At 36.5% G+C, this 14,592-nt stretch overlaps 1 protein-coding gene across 1 annotated transcript in view; it reads right to left on the bottom strand.

The window, feature by feature from the left end:
• Positions 1-14,592, bottom strand: part of CFAP46 (cilia and flagella associated protein 46) — an 82,235-nt gene that overhangs the window by 51,918 nt on the left and 15,725 nt on the right. The window contains exons 12-21 of the mRNA XM_086466736.1: positions 13,086-13,314; positions 10,996-11,116; positions 9,812-9,935; positions 8,761-8,891; positions 5,839-5,981; positions 5,133-5,266; positions 3,377-3,589; positions 1,853-2,066; positions 1,362-1,511; positions 1,140-1,247 (exon numbers count right to left, since the gene is read on the bottom strand). Of these exons, the coding sequence (XP_086322862.1) occupies positions 1,140-1,247; positions 1,362-1,511; positions 1,853-2,066; positions 3,377-3,589; positions 5,133-5,266; positions 5,839-5,981; positions 8,761-8,891; positions 9,812-9,935; positions 10,996-11,116; positions 13,086-13,314 (1,567 nt within the window). The remainder of the gene's footprint in view (positions 1-1,139; positions 1,248-1,361; positions 1,512-1,852; positions 2,067-3,376; positions 3,590-5,132; positions 5,267-5,838; positions 5,982-8,760; positions 8,892-9,811; positions 9,936-10,995; positions 11,117-13,085; positions 13,315-14,592) is intronic.

Below are 14,592 nucleotides of genomic sequence, written 5' to 3'. Positions count from 1 at the left end.
AGAAGGACTTCTACAAAAGTGTTAAGACAATGATTCCTAGCTAAATGGGGAAGTACATCATAGTCTTTTAAGAAAGCTCTTTACAGGAGTTACAAATGATAGTTGTGGTAATCAAACAGGGAAGACTACAACTCACTGTTTTGAAAATACAGGGTAAAAGTCTTTTGATACCACCTCTAGTCGTCTTGAATAGTCTGGTAACCAACAGGATCACAGGAAAAGTGTGGCACTATTCAGCACGAGTAATTATGGAAGACTGATCAAAAGCAAGTACTTTAAGAAACTGTGCCTTGTATGAGACTCATCAAAAAGCCTCCTAATTCTTTAAACAGTAACAAATAGTAGTTGTGTTCTACCTTGCAACCGCCAAAAGTGAATTCACTATAACATGAAGTTTTCTTCAGCTGAAATTCTGAATACTTCCAATACAAACCCTAAAATACAACTTTCTACAACTACCCAAAAGGAGACTGTAGTGAGGTGGGTGTTGGTCTCTTCTCCCAACGAACAAGCGATAGGATGAGAGGAAACGGCCTCAAGTTGCACCAGGGGAGGTTTAGATTGGACATGAGAAACAATTTCTTCACTGAAAGGGCTCTCAAGCATTGGAATAGTCTGCCCAGGGAAGTGGTGGAGTCACCATCCCTGGAGGTATTTAGAAGACGTGTAGATGTGGCACTGAGAGACATGGTTTAGTGGTGGACTTGGCATGTTAGGTTTACACTTGGACTCCATGATCTTAAAAGGAACCTAAATGATTCTATGATTCTATAAAGTTTTCTCCACAAAAAATGAAAGGTCAGAGGTATGGGTCTGTACAGAATTCATATGAACCCATTATACTCATCTGATGGTTACGGAAATAATCAGTTAGAGCAACATGGGAATAATGCTGATTATTCTAATTCTATTAATACCAGTATTCTAATGCTATCTGTTTTTTGGATAAACAAAAATATTCAGTTACAAAAATTGTCTACCTGTCACAACTATTCCATCTCTTGGAAAGTTTTAAAGGAAACAATGGTACAATAAAAGTTTCAAAATTAATTTTGCCTCCATCCAAAACTGAAAGTGAAATCACATTTATACTATGCAATTTCTTAAAACACGAGAGCTAATAAAACAAAACTAAATACCTGAGATAAGCTAGGAAGAGTGAAATCCACGAGACCCAAGCCATTACATGAATACATCTCCAGACCAACGAGAATTCTTGTCATAGGATTTTGTGCTTCATCGTTATTCTAAACAGAAATAAAAAAATCCAGATTAAGAGATTTTATTTTTTTGCAAGTAAACACTATTTAATTTTTCAAAGAAAAGTTTCAACATCACGCAGGATTTCAGATAAATAATACCTCCTCCTCAGTCCCAACTTTATGTCTGATCTGCTGCTGATTTAACTGTTTTGCCTTCACCCACGTAGCAATGATCTGTTGCAGTGCAGCAATAGGTACTGTTTCACTAGGGATGGTTCCAGCTGTTGCACGGAAGGCAAATTCACAAATCTAAACACCAAGAAGAAAAAAAAACAACAAAGACTACAACATGGGGGAAAGCTCTTTGTACGGAACATGCCATCCTTCAGTTATTTTAAAATTAGTGCACATGCATCTCTAAGCCTAACAATATCTCCATTAAGTCAACCCATCTAGCAAATACGAAGTTATGGTCCTCAGCCCCTGTTGGTAAGGAACTTCGGTGTGCATTTGGGGAGGACCTGCAGCGGCAGGAATTTTAAAAGATGGTAGCTTATTTTTTGCAAAAATGTCTACAATTTAATTTATATGAATTGTAATACATGACAGCAGACCAAAAAAGACTACAAAAAAACCCGTGGGCTTTGTACCTCTAAGGCAGCTTTAATATCAGGAAGTCCACTGGGATCTACTGAAAGAGACTCGATGACATTCGCTTTTTTGTGTTTCTTTGCTGCAGGTTTTCTGCTTCTGTCTGTTGCTGCATCTTTTTTTTTCTTCTCAGCCAGTTTTGGCTTTGGAATCCAACAAAGAATTAAGCCCCGAGCCAAAGCATTACATAACATCAATAAAATCACAGTACTTCTGTAGCAGAAAACAAAAATCAGAAGTGCATACTGCATCAGATCAAAGTAAGAGGAAGTAATACATTTTATCACTTTCAAGTAATAAACATTACTTGAAAATCTAGATTTTTCTTAGAAAGTTAAAATGGTTAAATGTACAAAAAACTACAACCAACTTTCATAGTTCACATCATATGGTTTCTATAATTTCTATAATTGAAGCGTCTACTTCCTCATAGGACAAAAAAAAAAGAAAAAAATTATGTCAGATGAACACATTTAAAATAAAATTTTTTTATTAGTGGGCTGCTATGCATGAAAATAGAAACTACTTCCCAGAAAATTAACCTAAGCCAAGCCCCTCACCATTTATTTCTTTATTACACTGTATTACTCTTCATGCCAATCAACTGCTGAGCTGGAATCGCCTTTTTTTTTTTTTTTTGAGAAAACACAAACTGAAGTATGACTAAGAGATTATTGCTGATATGTGCTAATATAAATATCAGAATTCATAACCAAGTATTACCAATCTGAATCTCTGCACAAACCGTACTTTAGGCTTTGTTCTCCGATAGTGTTAAAAGACCCTTCTTTGCTGCTGGTCCTATCAGTTTGCCTAGTGCCGAGAACACTGTCAATAATGTGCTAAAAATTCTAGGATTTTGTCCCACAGTCTGACTTTGACTTGAGCATCTCCTCTGTCATAGTCAATCATTCTCCCATTGCATTTACTACAGAACAGAATTTCTCTAAACCACCGTGGAATCTACTTTCCTGTTTTCATGGTCTATTAATGTGCACAATCCCTTTTTTTTTTTTTTCTTTTCTCTTATGTTTCAGAACCAGTAGTAACCACCTTACTCTGATTAGAAATACTTCCAATGAATTGTATTTACAATATGATATTTACAATATAATTCAACTTCAGAGTAACTGACAGCAAGCAAACACACTTCAAGCTGTCCTGCAAACTCACAGGCTAAGAAAATTTTCACAATTCTTTCTGACTAGCTTAACAAAATGCTATTTCACATGTGTGTGCTTCTATCCCACAATGACAAGACATTAATGTTGCCTAGTCTAAAGTTAATACGGCTTACAGAGAATAGTAACAAAGAACAAACAGAAAGGAATAAAAAGTAATTTTCACACCACAAACCCAAATTTATCTTCTGAACTACTCTGTATACATCAAAGTCTTTCTACTACAAATGAAAGCCAGCAGTAAGAGTCTTTCACAGCACAAAGTGATTTACAATGTTTGTAAAAATGTTTTTTCAGTTTTAGAAAAAAAGACCACGTTCATAATCAAACATCTAAAATTACCCATTGTGCCCAACAGTCTTGATGGCTCCAAGAAGAGTCTGCAGATACTTAATAATTTTCCTCTGTCTTCCTGAAGAGATAAGATGTCTATTGTAGTTTAAGACATACACCACGGCATTGTGAACAATCCAGGCTTCATTCAATTCTTCTCCTATTTCGGCTGCACGTTGAAAGTTTTCCATAGCATACTGAGATAAGTAGTCTATCCACAAACTAGAAAATTAGTATAAAGAAGCTGTTATTCCAAAACTTTAACACTAGAAGGAATTACATTGTAAGGTTAAATATGCAGTGGTACATCTCAGTCAATGACAACAAAAAATTATTTTTCAGTTGCATTTATTAAGTCTTCATTCATTAACTTACATTTTACTTGGATGAGAAGACGACTCAGGAAAGGAATTAGTATCAACACAAAATGAAGTCTCTGACACGCAAATGCTATTAGCTTAAAAAATAGTGGCTATAGCTCATGGTTCATCCACATGGCTTTTTAAAATGCATGTGTGAATCCACACTCAGTGCTAGAAATCATTAAGTATTCATGGCAGGGCTCTACTTGAACACAGATACAAGTAAGGCATTCCACTCAAGTGCTAAGGAGGCTTTTTCACTTAAAAACTGCACGTGTTCTTGCACTCAAAGATATCTTTAGATGTTCTGAAATGCTAAATTCATTTTTGATAGAATAACATCTCTTTCATAGTCTATGCAATAACTTTCTTTCAATAACTTTGTTTCTTTTCTTCTTTTTTTCTTAATTGTCGAGATGTACCATTACTTAGAAAAAGCAATATTAAAAATACAGTCTGGAATGACCATACAGAATGGCCATGGTTAAGTCACACACCAAAAGCACAAACTGACACAGGGTATTACTGTGTCAACAACGGTACAGGACACAGTAGACCAAAGTATTTTTTCCTATGAGTCTTTAATCCAATTGGGTGAACTCAAAAACAGTTTAGTAGCAAATTTTGGAACAGAATCCTCATCTTTGTCCCTTGGTTCTGATCAGTTTATACTTTTCCCTGTTTTACTGAACATTTGCAAGCAGGCAGTGTGAGAAACTTTACTTAATCTTCAGACTTAATGAACAGACTTAGGGACACAACTCTGACATACTGCTCTTCCAGGAGATGACCACTATCACAGTAAGGCTAATATTAGTATGAATGTGAACAGAAGAGAGTATAAATATGACCTTCAGAATTCTCCCCGCTCTCCTCCTTCACAAGAAATAATCGTGTGAAGCCAGAGAAAAAACAATACTTGCTGTGTTCTACTCTCCCTTATTCATTTAAGTTGATTTGATGGAACGGATTAGTTTTGCAAACTGAAGTAATCAATTGTATGTATTCGGGTACTCAGACTACATTATAGTCACAGGAGTATAAAGCAAGACAAAGAGTTTTTTGATTTGGGGAAATACATTTTTAAATATAGAATTTCATGGTCTAAATGTCAATATAACACAGATTTAATAGTTTTTAAGACTGGGCTACTAGCTTCTAGTTTCAGAGAAATAAATGTTAAATGAAAAATAAAATGCACAGTTCAGAATGAAAGCAAACTAAAGAAAAATTATTTCAAACTATTTTTTTAGATTATTTTCCCATTACCATGACTACCTATGAATATGAAGCATCTGGTGACAATGAATTTTACTAAGAAATAACTTTTCCAATTATCATCTGTGTGTGATAATACCAATCTGTTAGAGTGCCAAGGCCTTGCTGTACGTTAAAGAAAGCACCTGTATGTTTTCCATTCTGGATCACTTTCAGGAAGACATGAAGCATATCCTGGACAATACTGGCTTCTATCTTCTGGAGGTACAGCATGATCATTCAGTTCAATTCCCTGCAATCTTAATAAATGAACAGTTGCCTGGAAGGATAGAAAGAAATAAATTTTCTACCCAGGTTATCATTGTGAAAATAGACTGTGACTCAGTGTTGTTACCTCCTCAAAAATTTAAAAATACAAAATGCTTTTCCAGACGTTGTACAGGCATTACAACTATACATAACAACGCAAAACACTTCATCTTCCAAATTTCTACAGCTAGTTTTACTAAATAATTTCATTGAGAAGAAAACAACAAAGAAATTTTTTATATATACACATACCTCTCTCTCTAAATATATATTTTAAAAAAAAAAAATCATGCTGGAACTTTAAGGATCCAGAAACATAATGTCACATGTCAGTCAAACATCTACAGTGCAATCCCTTGTAAAAAAAGTGCTATCACGACCTGCAGTTAAACTATTGCTATAGTAACTTTCATACAGTATTTTGATAAAGATGCTTCATGAAACTACTTCTTCCTTTAGTTCCTGTGGAGATAGACAATAATTAAACTAAAAATTCCAGTGCTTTAAGATTTATCCATAAAGTTATACATAAAACAATGCTAAAGGAAACAAATATGAATGACAGCTGTGTAATTTATTTACCTCTGCATTAATGAACCTTATTTCTGCTAATATTCTGAGTAAATCCCTTTCAAAAGAGGACTTAGCAGGCAGTAATGATTCTCCTGATACGCTGTCACCTTGATCATCATCCACTGTAGTTGTACTATCTTTGTTCTTCTGTGCTAAAAATAAATATATAAATAACTAAATAAATCCTTCATTATTACCATGCAAATTAGAAAAAAAATCACCTTCATTTTAAAATTTAAAAATCCCTACATATTCTTAACTCCACAAGAAAGAGTTAGCAAGGACAGATTTAAAATTATTTCACTTAACTTTTTTTCATCAGTACAATTTATTGCACTCAAAACCTGTTCTTCTCAAGCACTGCTTAAGTATTGGTTACCCGTGATTTTGCTGCATTTGTGCATAAACTTCAATATTTGCAGCAAATAACTTGCTCCAGTCATAACATGCATACTGAAATTATATTAATATGAATATAACCCAAAGCCTGTAGTTCAGTTTTATTGCTTCAATGGAAGCGGAGCGCTGGACACTATGTAGTAGCTAAAATCTCAGTGCATTTAAATCGTGAATGGGTTTGACTTCGCAGCAACATACACATCAACGAAGAGGAAAACAGCATTGTTTTTCTCTGGTTTAATAATGAAGGACCAAGATTATTTTAATACAAACACAAAGTAAGAGCATAAAAGCTGTCAGAATGGGTTCCCTCTACATTGTTGGCCAATTGTTTGAGGGAAGGCATAAAAAGTAGGATACACAAAGCCACTTTTCTACCTGGCCTATCTTCACAGTTTTTCAGAATCTGCATCCAAGCAACCTCCTGAACGAGACATTCTGTTCAATCCATCAAGTTCAATACTCTTTGACAAATCTAACTTATTAGTCTTCATCTAATTTTTTTTAAACTATACAGGCTGCCCATGGCAGTAGTGGTGTCTCCATCCCTGGAGGTACTTAAAAGATGTGCAGATGTGGCACTGAGGGACACGGTTTAGCGGTGGACTTGGCAGTGCTGGGTTAATAGTTGGACTCTATTATCTTAAAGGTCTTTTCCAACCTAAATGATTCTATGATATTCCAAAATAACCTTTTAATTTCTGTTAAAAGTAATGTTTTTGTTTTCTTAAAACCTACAGTCTGATAATTTGACTGGATTGCTCCTGGTTCCTAGACCAATCGCGTGTATCTACTTTCTCCAGACTAGGCGTGTTTCATCTTTCATCTCTCTTCCAAACTAAAGGGAAAAAGAAACACTTACCAGAAACTCAGGGCAACTATGCACCAAAAGCATCATTAATAAGAACTGGTATGTTCTTTTTCTGTAACTCTAGAACATCTTCGATTATTTGCCTTTAATCAGTCCTGACAACTCAGCAAGCCTCTGCAGATGGTCTTCACACCACAACAATTATCTTTGCCCTATCCTCAATATGATATATATTAAAGGTAACCTTTCATTTTTCTCACCTACTAATCCTAGAATTAGTAGCAGCAAAAAAATACGAAGCGGAACATGAAAATGAATGGGGCCAACAATTCTCAGAGAACTCCACTCGAACATAAATTTCTCATCCTGCCTTGAGTATCTACAAGCTTATTCACATTTCATCTAACTACAAGTAGTATTTCCAGTTAGAAACTGCCTGGAATAGATTACCTCAACTGCTCTGCCAAACACAGCATTGTTTCCTTTGCATTGCAGAAACATGCAGCGCTCAATGAAGGGTTTCCAGGAGGCCACTTTACAGTTCTTGAGAGTGAAGACCTTCAGTGAGGTCATAGTTATTGTTTAATTCCTAGTGAAGATCTACCTCTGAAAGCATTGACCAACTTCAGCAACCTCGTAACAAACTTTGATCGAACCATTTTAAACACTTCTGAACAGAGATGAGAAGTGTCTTGATCTCCTGCCTAACCAGAAACAGTGTTTAGACTGACACAGACAGAATTATAAAGCCCTGTAAACATTCAGAGTATAAGAAAGACACCTTGACCTTGGAGATACAAAACTTGTGAAAGAAGAAAAGAATACACCAGTTCCTATTAATGATCCTTTTAGCGCATGGTTGCCCTAAGTTTCTGCCAAATACTTCTTTTTTCCCTTTAGTTTGGAAAAGACATGAAAGATGAAACACGGCTAGTCTGGAGATGCCCAACTTGTGAAAGAAAACAGGTAAATTATTGTGCCATTTTAAGTGGACCATGGAAACAATGTAGAGAAAAAAGTGGAATAGGTTCATTTAACATTGGCTAGAGAAAAAAAAAAAAACACAACAGACAACAGAGTGTGTACTAGAATTTAATCTATTCTTAAAGATGAGTTTTATGAAATCCCAGAGAAAAAAAACCTGTAACAGATATACGTAAAAATCAGCAAGCAGCCAGTGGTTTGAAAGTGCTCTTTCCCTGAGTTGAAAACTCGTTTAACATGTGTGGTGGGTTTTCAGCAGACCCTCAAGGAACAAAGCACAATGTTGGATATCTCAGAGGAACCAGTAATAAGGGAAAAAAGGGTAAAAAAATGTTACCATACGAGCCTCACACAAAGTGACTGATAATCTATTTTTCTTCAGCTTCCTCAGGTAATCAAGTATGACAGAGATGGATAATATGGGCCTAGATTACCATCAGGGAATGAACCTATTTTCTTAGATGGGTAGATACATTTCATTAAGTACTTTTCTTTACCACTCATGAAACACTTCTGAAGGCAGAGTATGTTTCCACAGAAAAAAGTATTGACTGATTTCTAGAATCAGAGGTAGAAAGAATATTCCATGTACGTCAACAAGCAGCGACACACAAGAGTCTCAGGAAACTTTGGGAATCGGAGGGAAGAAAATAATAATATTGGTTGACTCTTCAAGTAACTCTAATAAATGAGGGAAAAGTTCCTCTTACAACATTCAAAATAAATTGTTCACTTACTTTTGTTAGGTTTTTTTACCTTCCTAAACAAAGTATCATCATACAAGAGACAAAATCTGCATGCTGCACGGCAGACATCCCACACTTCTCGTTTACGTGCAACTTTTGCCAAATCTGCCCAAAGTATAATCCTACCAAAGAAAAAGCATATGTAAAAATCACTTCATAAGCAGGATTATCTTCAGGATCAACAACAAAAAAAAATCACATCAATAATGATGGCCACCATAAAGGAAATTTTAAAACTAATAAAAATTAATAAATGGAAGAATTATCAGTAGCAAAGATAGCACTATTACTTATTAATTTTAAAAAAATATCCCCTCAGCATACAAAATTCTTGGTTTGGATAGTAACTATACAGAAATTTCAAAATGTGTGAGACACCCCTAATTATCTATCTTATAAAATAAACTAAGATAAATATTTCAAAACTGATGTTGAGGATTTCAAAATAGGTCTTGAAAACAAGTTTGGATTTAGAATTTTTAGAAAACGATTTAGTTCAAATTTCATCACAGGAGTTTTTAGTGCAGCAAAAAAAAGGAAACACCTCCTTTTAAATAAAGTATGACAAAATGAAATATAAACAGTCAAAACAAAACCTGTGATTTTCCTACAGATTAATCTTTCTGACCCTCTGAATGGACTACCTCACGTCTTTATCAAAAAAGTTGTAGTATGCAATGTGGTACAAGGACCTAAAAAGACACTTCAACAACGTTTCAATAGTACATCAAGTTTTTCAGTCTTCCAGCCTTAATCTACTCATTCTTCCGTGTGTCCAGTTCATATCAAAAGAATGGGTTAGCTTATGTGTGCATGTGAGCGAGCAGACTAGGAACAGCAAAAGAGTACACTTATGCATAGCATGTGAAATGGAACTTTTCAGACAAAGTTAAACACATGCTTAAATGCTCTGCCAGGTCTGACTGAAGTATTCAGCCTCTTCCAAGGTACCATCAAGTAACTTAGCAGCTGCAATAAGAAACTTCCCCATTAGAGACTTCCACACAGGATGAAACAGATGCTTCCTGTCTATAGTAATTACCTCTCTCTGTCATCTTCATTTCTTAAGTGTTTCAAATGTTCATCAGCTTTCTCCATGCTTTTAATATGATGTTGTGCTTTTGCACAGAGGTAGCTTATTTGACTCCTACCTTTACCTGAGGCAACTTAGCAAAGAAAAAAGAATTTAAGGTAATTTTTAAGTATTACAGATGAAAAAATCCACATGAAGGATACATAATTTGATTCATAACTATTTTCTGAAACACTTGAAATACAGCCCTTTTTTTCAGTTCCTCAAGCTTTCTCCAAACCAACTAACCAACATGAAAAAACCCACACCCCACCAGAAACTATTCTGGCTTTCCTCTATGTTCAGATATAGTTGTCCCAAAACCTGATCTATGATTGTTTGGCCCCCAAATAGCTCAGTACACCTCTTTTCTGGCAGGACATGCACTGCTCTAATTAGCCTCACTCAAAAGTAAATGGATGAAGTAATATGTAAATTTCAGATTTGTGCTGAATTTTAAGAACACTTATCTAACCAAACAGATTTTCAATCAATATTAAAGTTCTATTGTTTTGTTTTAATTTGAGAATACTGACTTTTGGTTTATTTAGTCAACCAGATATTGGGCAAAAATATTAAACAAAGAAATAACCAACACAGAAAAAGGATGCAAGGGACAAGCTGGCCCCCTGAGGCAGAAAATTACTTCAGTGATACAGATGCATCAAAAAGAGATATTTTTTTTTGCAGTGTAATGACATAGAAGTGATGCTTTGCATTGGAATACAACTTGATGTGACTAGGAAAACTGATGAGTTTGTACATTCACTCAAATCTAAGTGATGATCCCTATCATAATGCAGAAACTTCTGAAAATACCACTTAAAATTGATCTTGGATAAGTACATTCAGGAGTTGCACACAGTGAAAATAAAACTACAGCACAACTTACAGCACGCTACAGCAAAACAACAAGATTCAGATGAATCCAGAAAGGAAAACAACAACATTTCTTCTTCCAGTATCACAAGATAAATATTAGATCCCTAACGAAATCAACAGGAGTTTTGCCACAGAATTCAGCAGAACTGTCATTTCACCTGTATTGCAATATTCTCTACGTGTTGCCACTAGATGTTATGTCCAGCCCTTAGGACTGTGCAAAGCAGTCAAAGTCAAGCGTAGTGACTTTTAGTCACCCATATGTACATTACCTTTAGCGTCATTTTCACTGTCAAGGACCACTTGAAATGAACCAGGAGCTAGTGCAAGACCTGCATTTACCAGAAAGGACCTCATTTTCCTCACATTATCCTTCTGCTTTCCCCTTTTAGCCTAAGTAAAGAAAAGAACTAATTATTATAAGTTTCATTTTTATTATATTCCTATTTATACATCTTTTTTTTACTAAACAGAACAGAACACCGATCATCTAACTTGGTACCACCAACAAAATACCTATAGGAATTGTGTTTCTTCATGTATGTTACACATTATTCTGGAGTATTACTGTTGTTGAAAGTGACTATAGAACTTTGGTTGATCTTGACATGAATACATCAAAGATAACAATACCAAGTACTACTCATGGTCCTCATGGATCTCTACATTATATTCCTCAGTGTATAACCTGTCATTGTTACACTTTCTTAAACAAAGAACACTATTTAGAAACCGACCTTTGTGCAATAACTAGGAATTGCTACAAAGTATAAAAAAAATCCTAGTCCACTCAGAATTAGCCAAAGTCAGAGGAGGTGTAAGTGCTTTTTAAAAATAATATTTAAACAGAGTAAGCTTGCATGGAAAAGCATTAAAACTAGACAAAAAAAAAAAATCTTCATTCTTCTTTCACTCACTAGCAGCTTTCCAGTACTGATTCTAGGTTGAGTGAATACATCTTCATTTCTGTGAATATCCCAGAACAGTGTACAGCTGAAATTTCTTTTAGCCAATAACAATCAGCTGCCAATAAGATTTTTCTTCAAGTGCTGAGGCACCACACCAGAATTAGATGCAGTAACTCTTGTCAATGACTACACTATGACTTTAGATGTCATTTTAGTGTGATGTGACTTTAGTGTCATTTATAAGTGTGACTCAATAGTGATTTATCTCAAAGTCAGCTATGATGTTTAGAATCATAGAATACTTTAGGTTGGAAGGGACCTCTAAAGGCCATCAAGTCCAACCCTCCCGCAGTAAGCAAGGACATCTTTAGCTGGATCAGGTTGCTGAGGGCCCCTCATCGAACCTGACCTTGAATCTTTCCAGGGATGGGGCATCTATCACCTCTCTGGGCAACCTATGCCAGTAGCTCATTGTAAAACTTTTTTTCCATATATCTAGTCTAAATTTACACTCTTTTAGTTTAAAACCATTGCCCCTCATCCTATCGCTACACCCCCTGATCAAGAGTCACTCCCCACCTTTCCTGTAGCCCCCTTTCAGCACTGAAGGCCGCTCTAAGGTCTCCCTGGAGCCTTCTCTTCTCCAGGCTGAACACCTCCACCTCTCTCAGCCTGTCCTCACAGGGGAGCTGCTCCAGCCCCTGAGCATCTTCATGTCCCTCCTCTGGACCCGCTCGAGCAGGTCCATGTCTGTCTTGTGCTGGGGTCCCCAGAGCTGGACGCAGCCCTGCAGGGGGGGTCTCACCAGGGCAGAGCAGAGGGGCAGAATCCCCTCCCTCGACCTGCTGCCACGCTGCTCTTGGTGCAGCCCAGGATGCGATTGGCTTTCTGGGCTGTGAGCGCACATTGTTGGGTCGTGTCCAGTCTTTCACCCACCAGCACCCCCAAGTCCTTCTTAGCAGGGCTGCTCTCATCCCCCAGCCAGTACTGATACCAGAGGTTGCTCTGACCCAGGTGCAAGATCCTGCACTTGGCCTTGAACCTCATGATGTTCACACAGGCCCACTTCTCAAGCTGCTTTACCTATTTGGCCACTGCTTCCCTCATTAATTAAAACACTCTTCCATGCAACAAAATCTTAATTGTTGACAACTATGAATAGGCTTCTTTTTTGCTGATGTTTTTGCTAATGAATAACTTACCCTACTCCCCATGAAGTAAGCTTTGAACATAACTGGAAAAAAATCCTCTATCACAATCTTCACAGTCTGAAGCAGCATGACCACCACAGAGAGAATTCAGAGTTTTTCAAGGCAACCAACCACTGTCAATTTGCTGAAAGCAAGCTGATGCTGGCTCTTCTACTAGGCAGTTCTACTAAACAGCTGGCTTTCCTCTGCCAGAATTTAATAAGCAAACCTATTTCAGCTACTGACCTTATTCTTCATGATTACCTGTTCAATCATCATTACTGCCTGATCCTCTAGACGCTTAGGTGACTTATACAGCGTAGTGCACAAACGAAGACGGTTAAAAGTCAGTCTTAGATGTTCTTGATACTGCCCACTGTTGTTTAGACGTATAGCTTTTTGCAAATGTTCCACAGCAGCCTCTATTCTATCTCCATCTTCTTCAATACGAGCTATTTCCATATGAACTTGGCAACGCAACAAAACCAACATGCTAAGGAATATGAATTTAGATGTAAACTGTTAAAGTGTGGCAAACTAAAATACTTAGACCTAAATACTACCACCCAAAAGTTAAACTCAATAATTAAAAGTGACCCCAGTATGAAAACAGATATTCCTTTTTTAATTTACTTGCCTCTCATTTTCACTATCATGCCTCTTTAATGAAATTACTTAGAAAATTTAACTGCATTTTACTTCCATTAACACTAAGTAAGAAGACACAGCCATGAGGAAGCAATCTATCTTGTAGACTAACTGATCTTAGTGTATTAGCAGAACTCTTTTTCCCTACCACACTGAAGATACCACTTAGGTACACAAATCAAGTGAACAGATTTTCAAAAGTATTTATTAACTCTCAAAGACAGCATGATGTACTGTATAACGGCCACTTTTGATAGAAGTTCACTGTCTTCATAACATTTAAGTAGAAGGCAATACTTCTAAATATGTAGCCTGATTGTACGAGCTCACCACCTTTAAAGATCTGGCTCACCACAGGCATACACACTCACTGCAGGCAGTGTCTTTGTCCCAATGTTGCTGAAACCACTCTATGAAGTCAGCATGTTTTCAGTGAAGACTGCACATCCTCCAGTCTCAGGTACACTATGCTCCCTATCCATCACCTGCCCCAGGATGCTGCTCATGGTAGCTGTGAGCTCTGCATGCTACTTTAGATTATTTCCAGGAAGAAAACCAAATAACCTGACTGAGCAAACGTCGCCTTTTTCCTGCAGGCCAAAGTAGCTACAATTAATGCTACAATCAAAACAAAAACGAAGACAGGTAAATTAATAGGGACAAGCGACTTCATTCAATCTCTAGTGATGGTACCACCTCAGAGCTGAGGTTGAGTCTACTGGATTTCAGTCTACCAGACTGTTAGGAATATACGGATAATAAAAGCCAAAACCCTAATCCCCAAAAACCCTAACCTGCAAGCTTTTAGAGAAAAATTGTCATTACTGACATTTAGTATATATATCAAGGACACATATGCTGATAATTGCACTCTTTATATGGAAAGCATACGAAATGCCTGAATAACAGTATAGTAATACAATGTAGTGTTTTTATACATGTGTATATCTGCTTCTTCAGGCTTCCATTTCCTCTTTATGCAACTAAAAAATTACATTTTAAAACCACTGAAAACGTACTCCTCACCTTCCTCTGTAATACTTTTATCAGAAACCAGCTACTGTTCTGCTCAAGTGACAGATTATGTCGATTGTAACTAGCTCTACTGCAAAAGTTACGATCT

The sequence above is a fragment of the Leptosomus discolor genome, chromosome 6 (genome assembly GCF_034619465.1).
Source record: "Leptosomus discolor isolate bLepDis1 chromosome 6, bLepDis1.hap2, whole genome shotgun sequence".
NCBI classification, from domain to species: Eukaryota; Metazoa; Chordata; class Aves; order Leptosomiformes; family Leptosomidae; genus Leptosomus; species Leptosomus discolor.
Note: the sequence above shows the minus strand (reverse complement) of the source record. Positions and strands in the feature narration are given on the sequence as shown.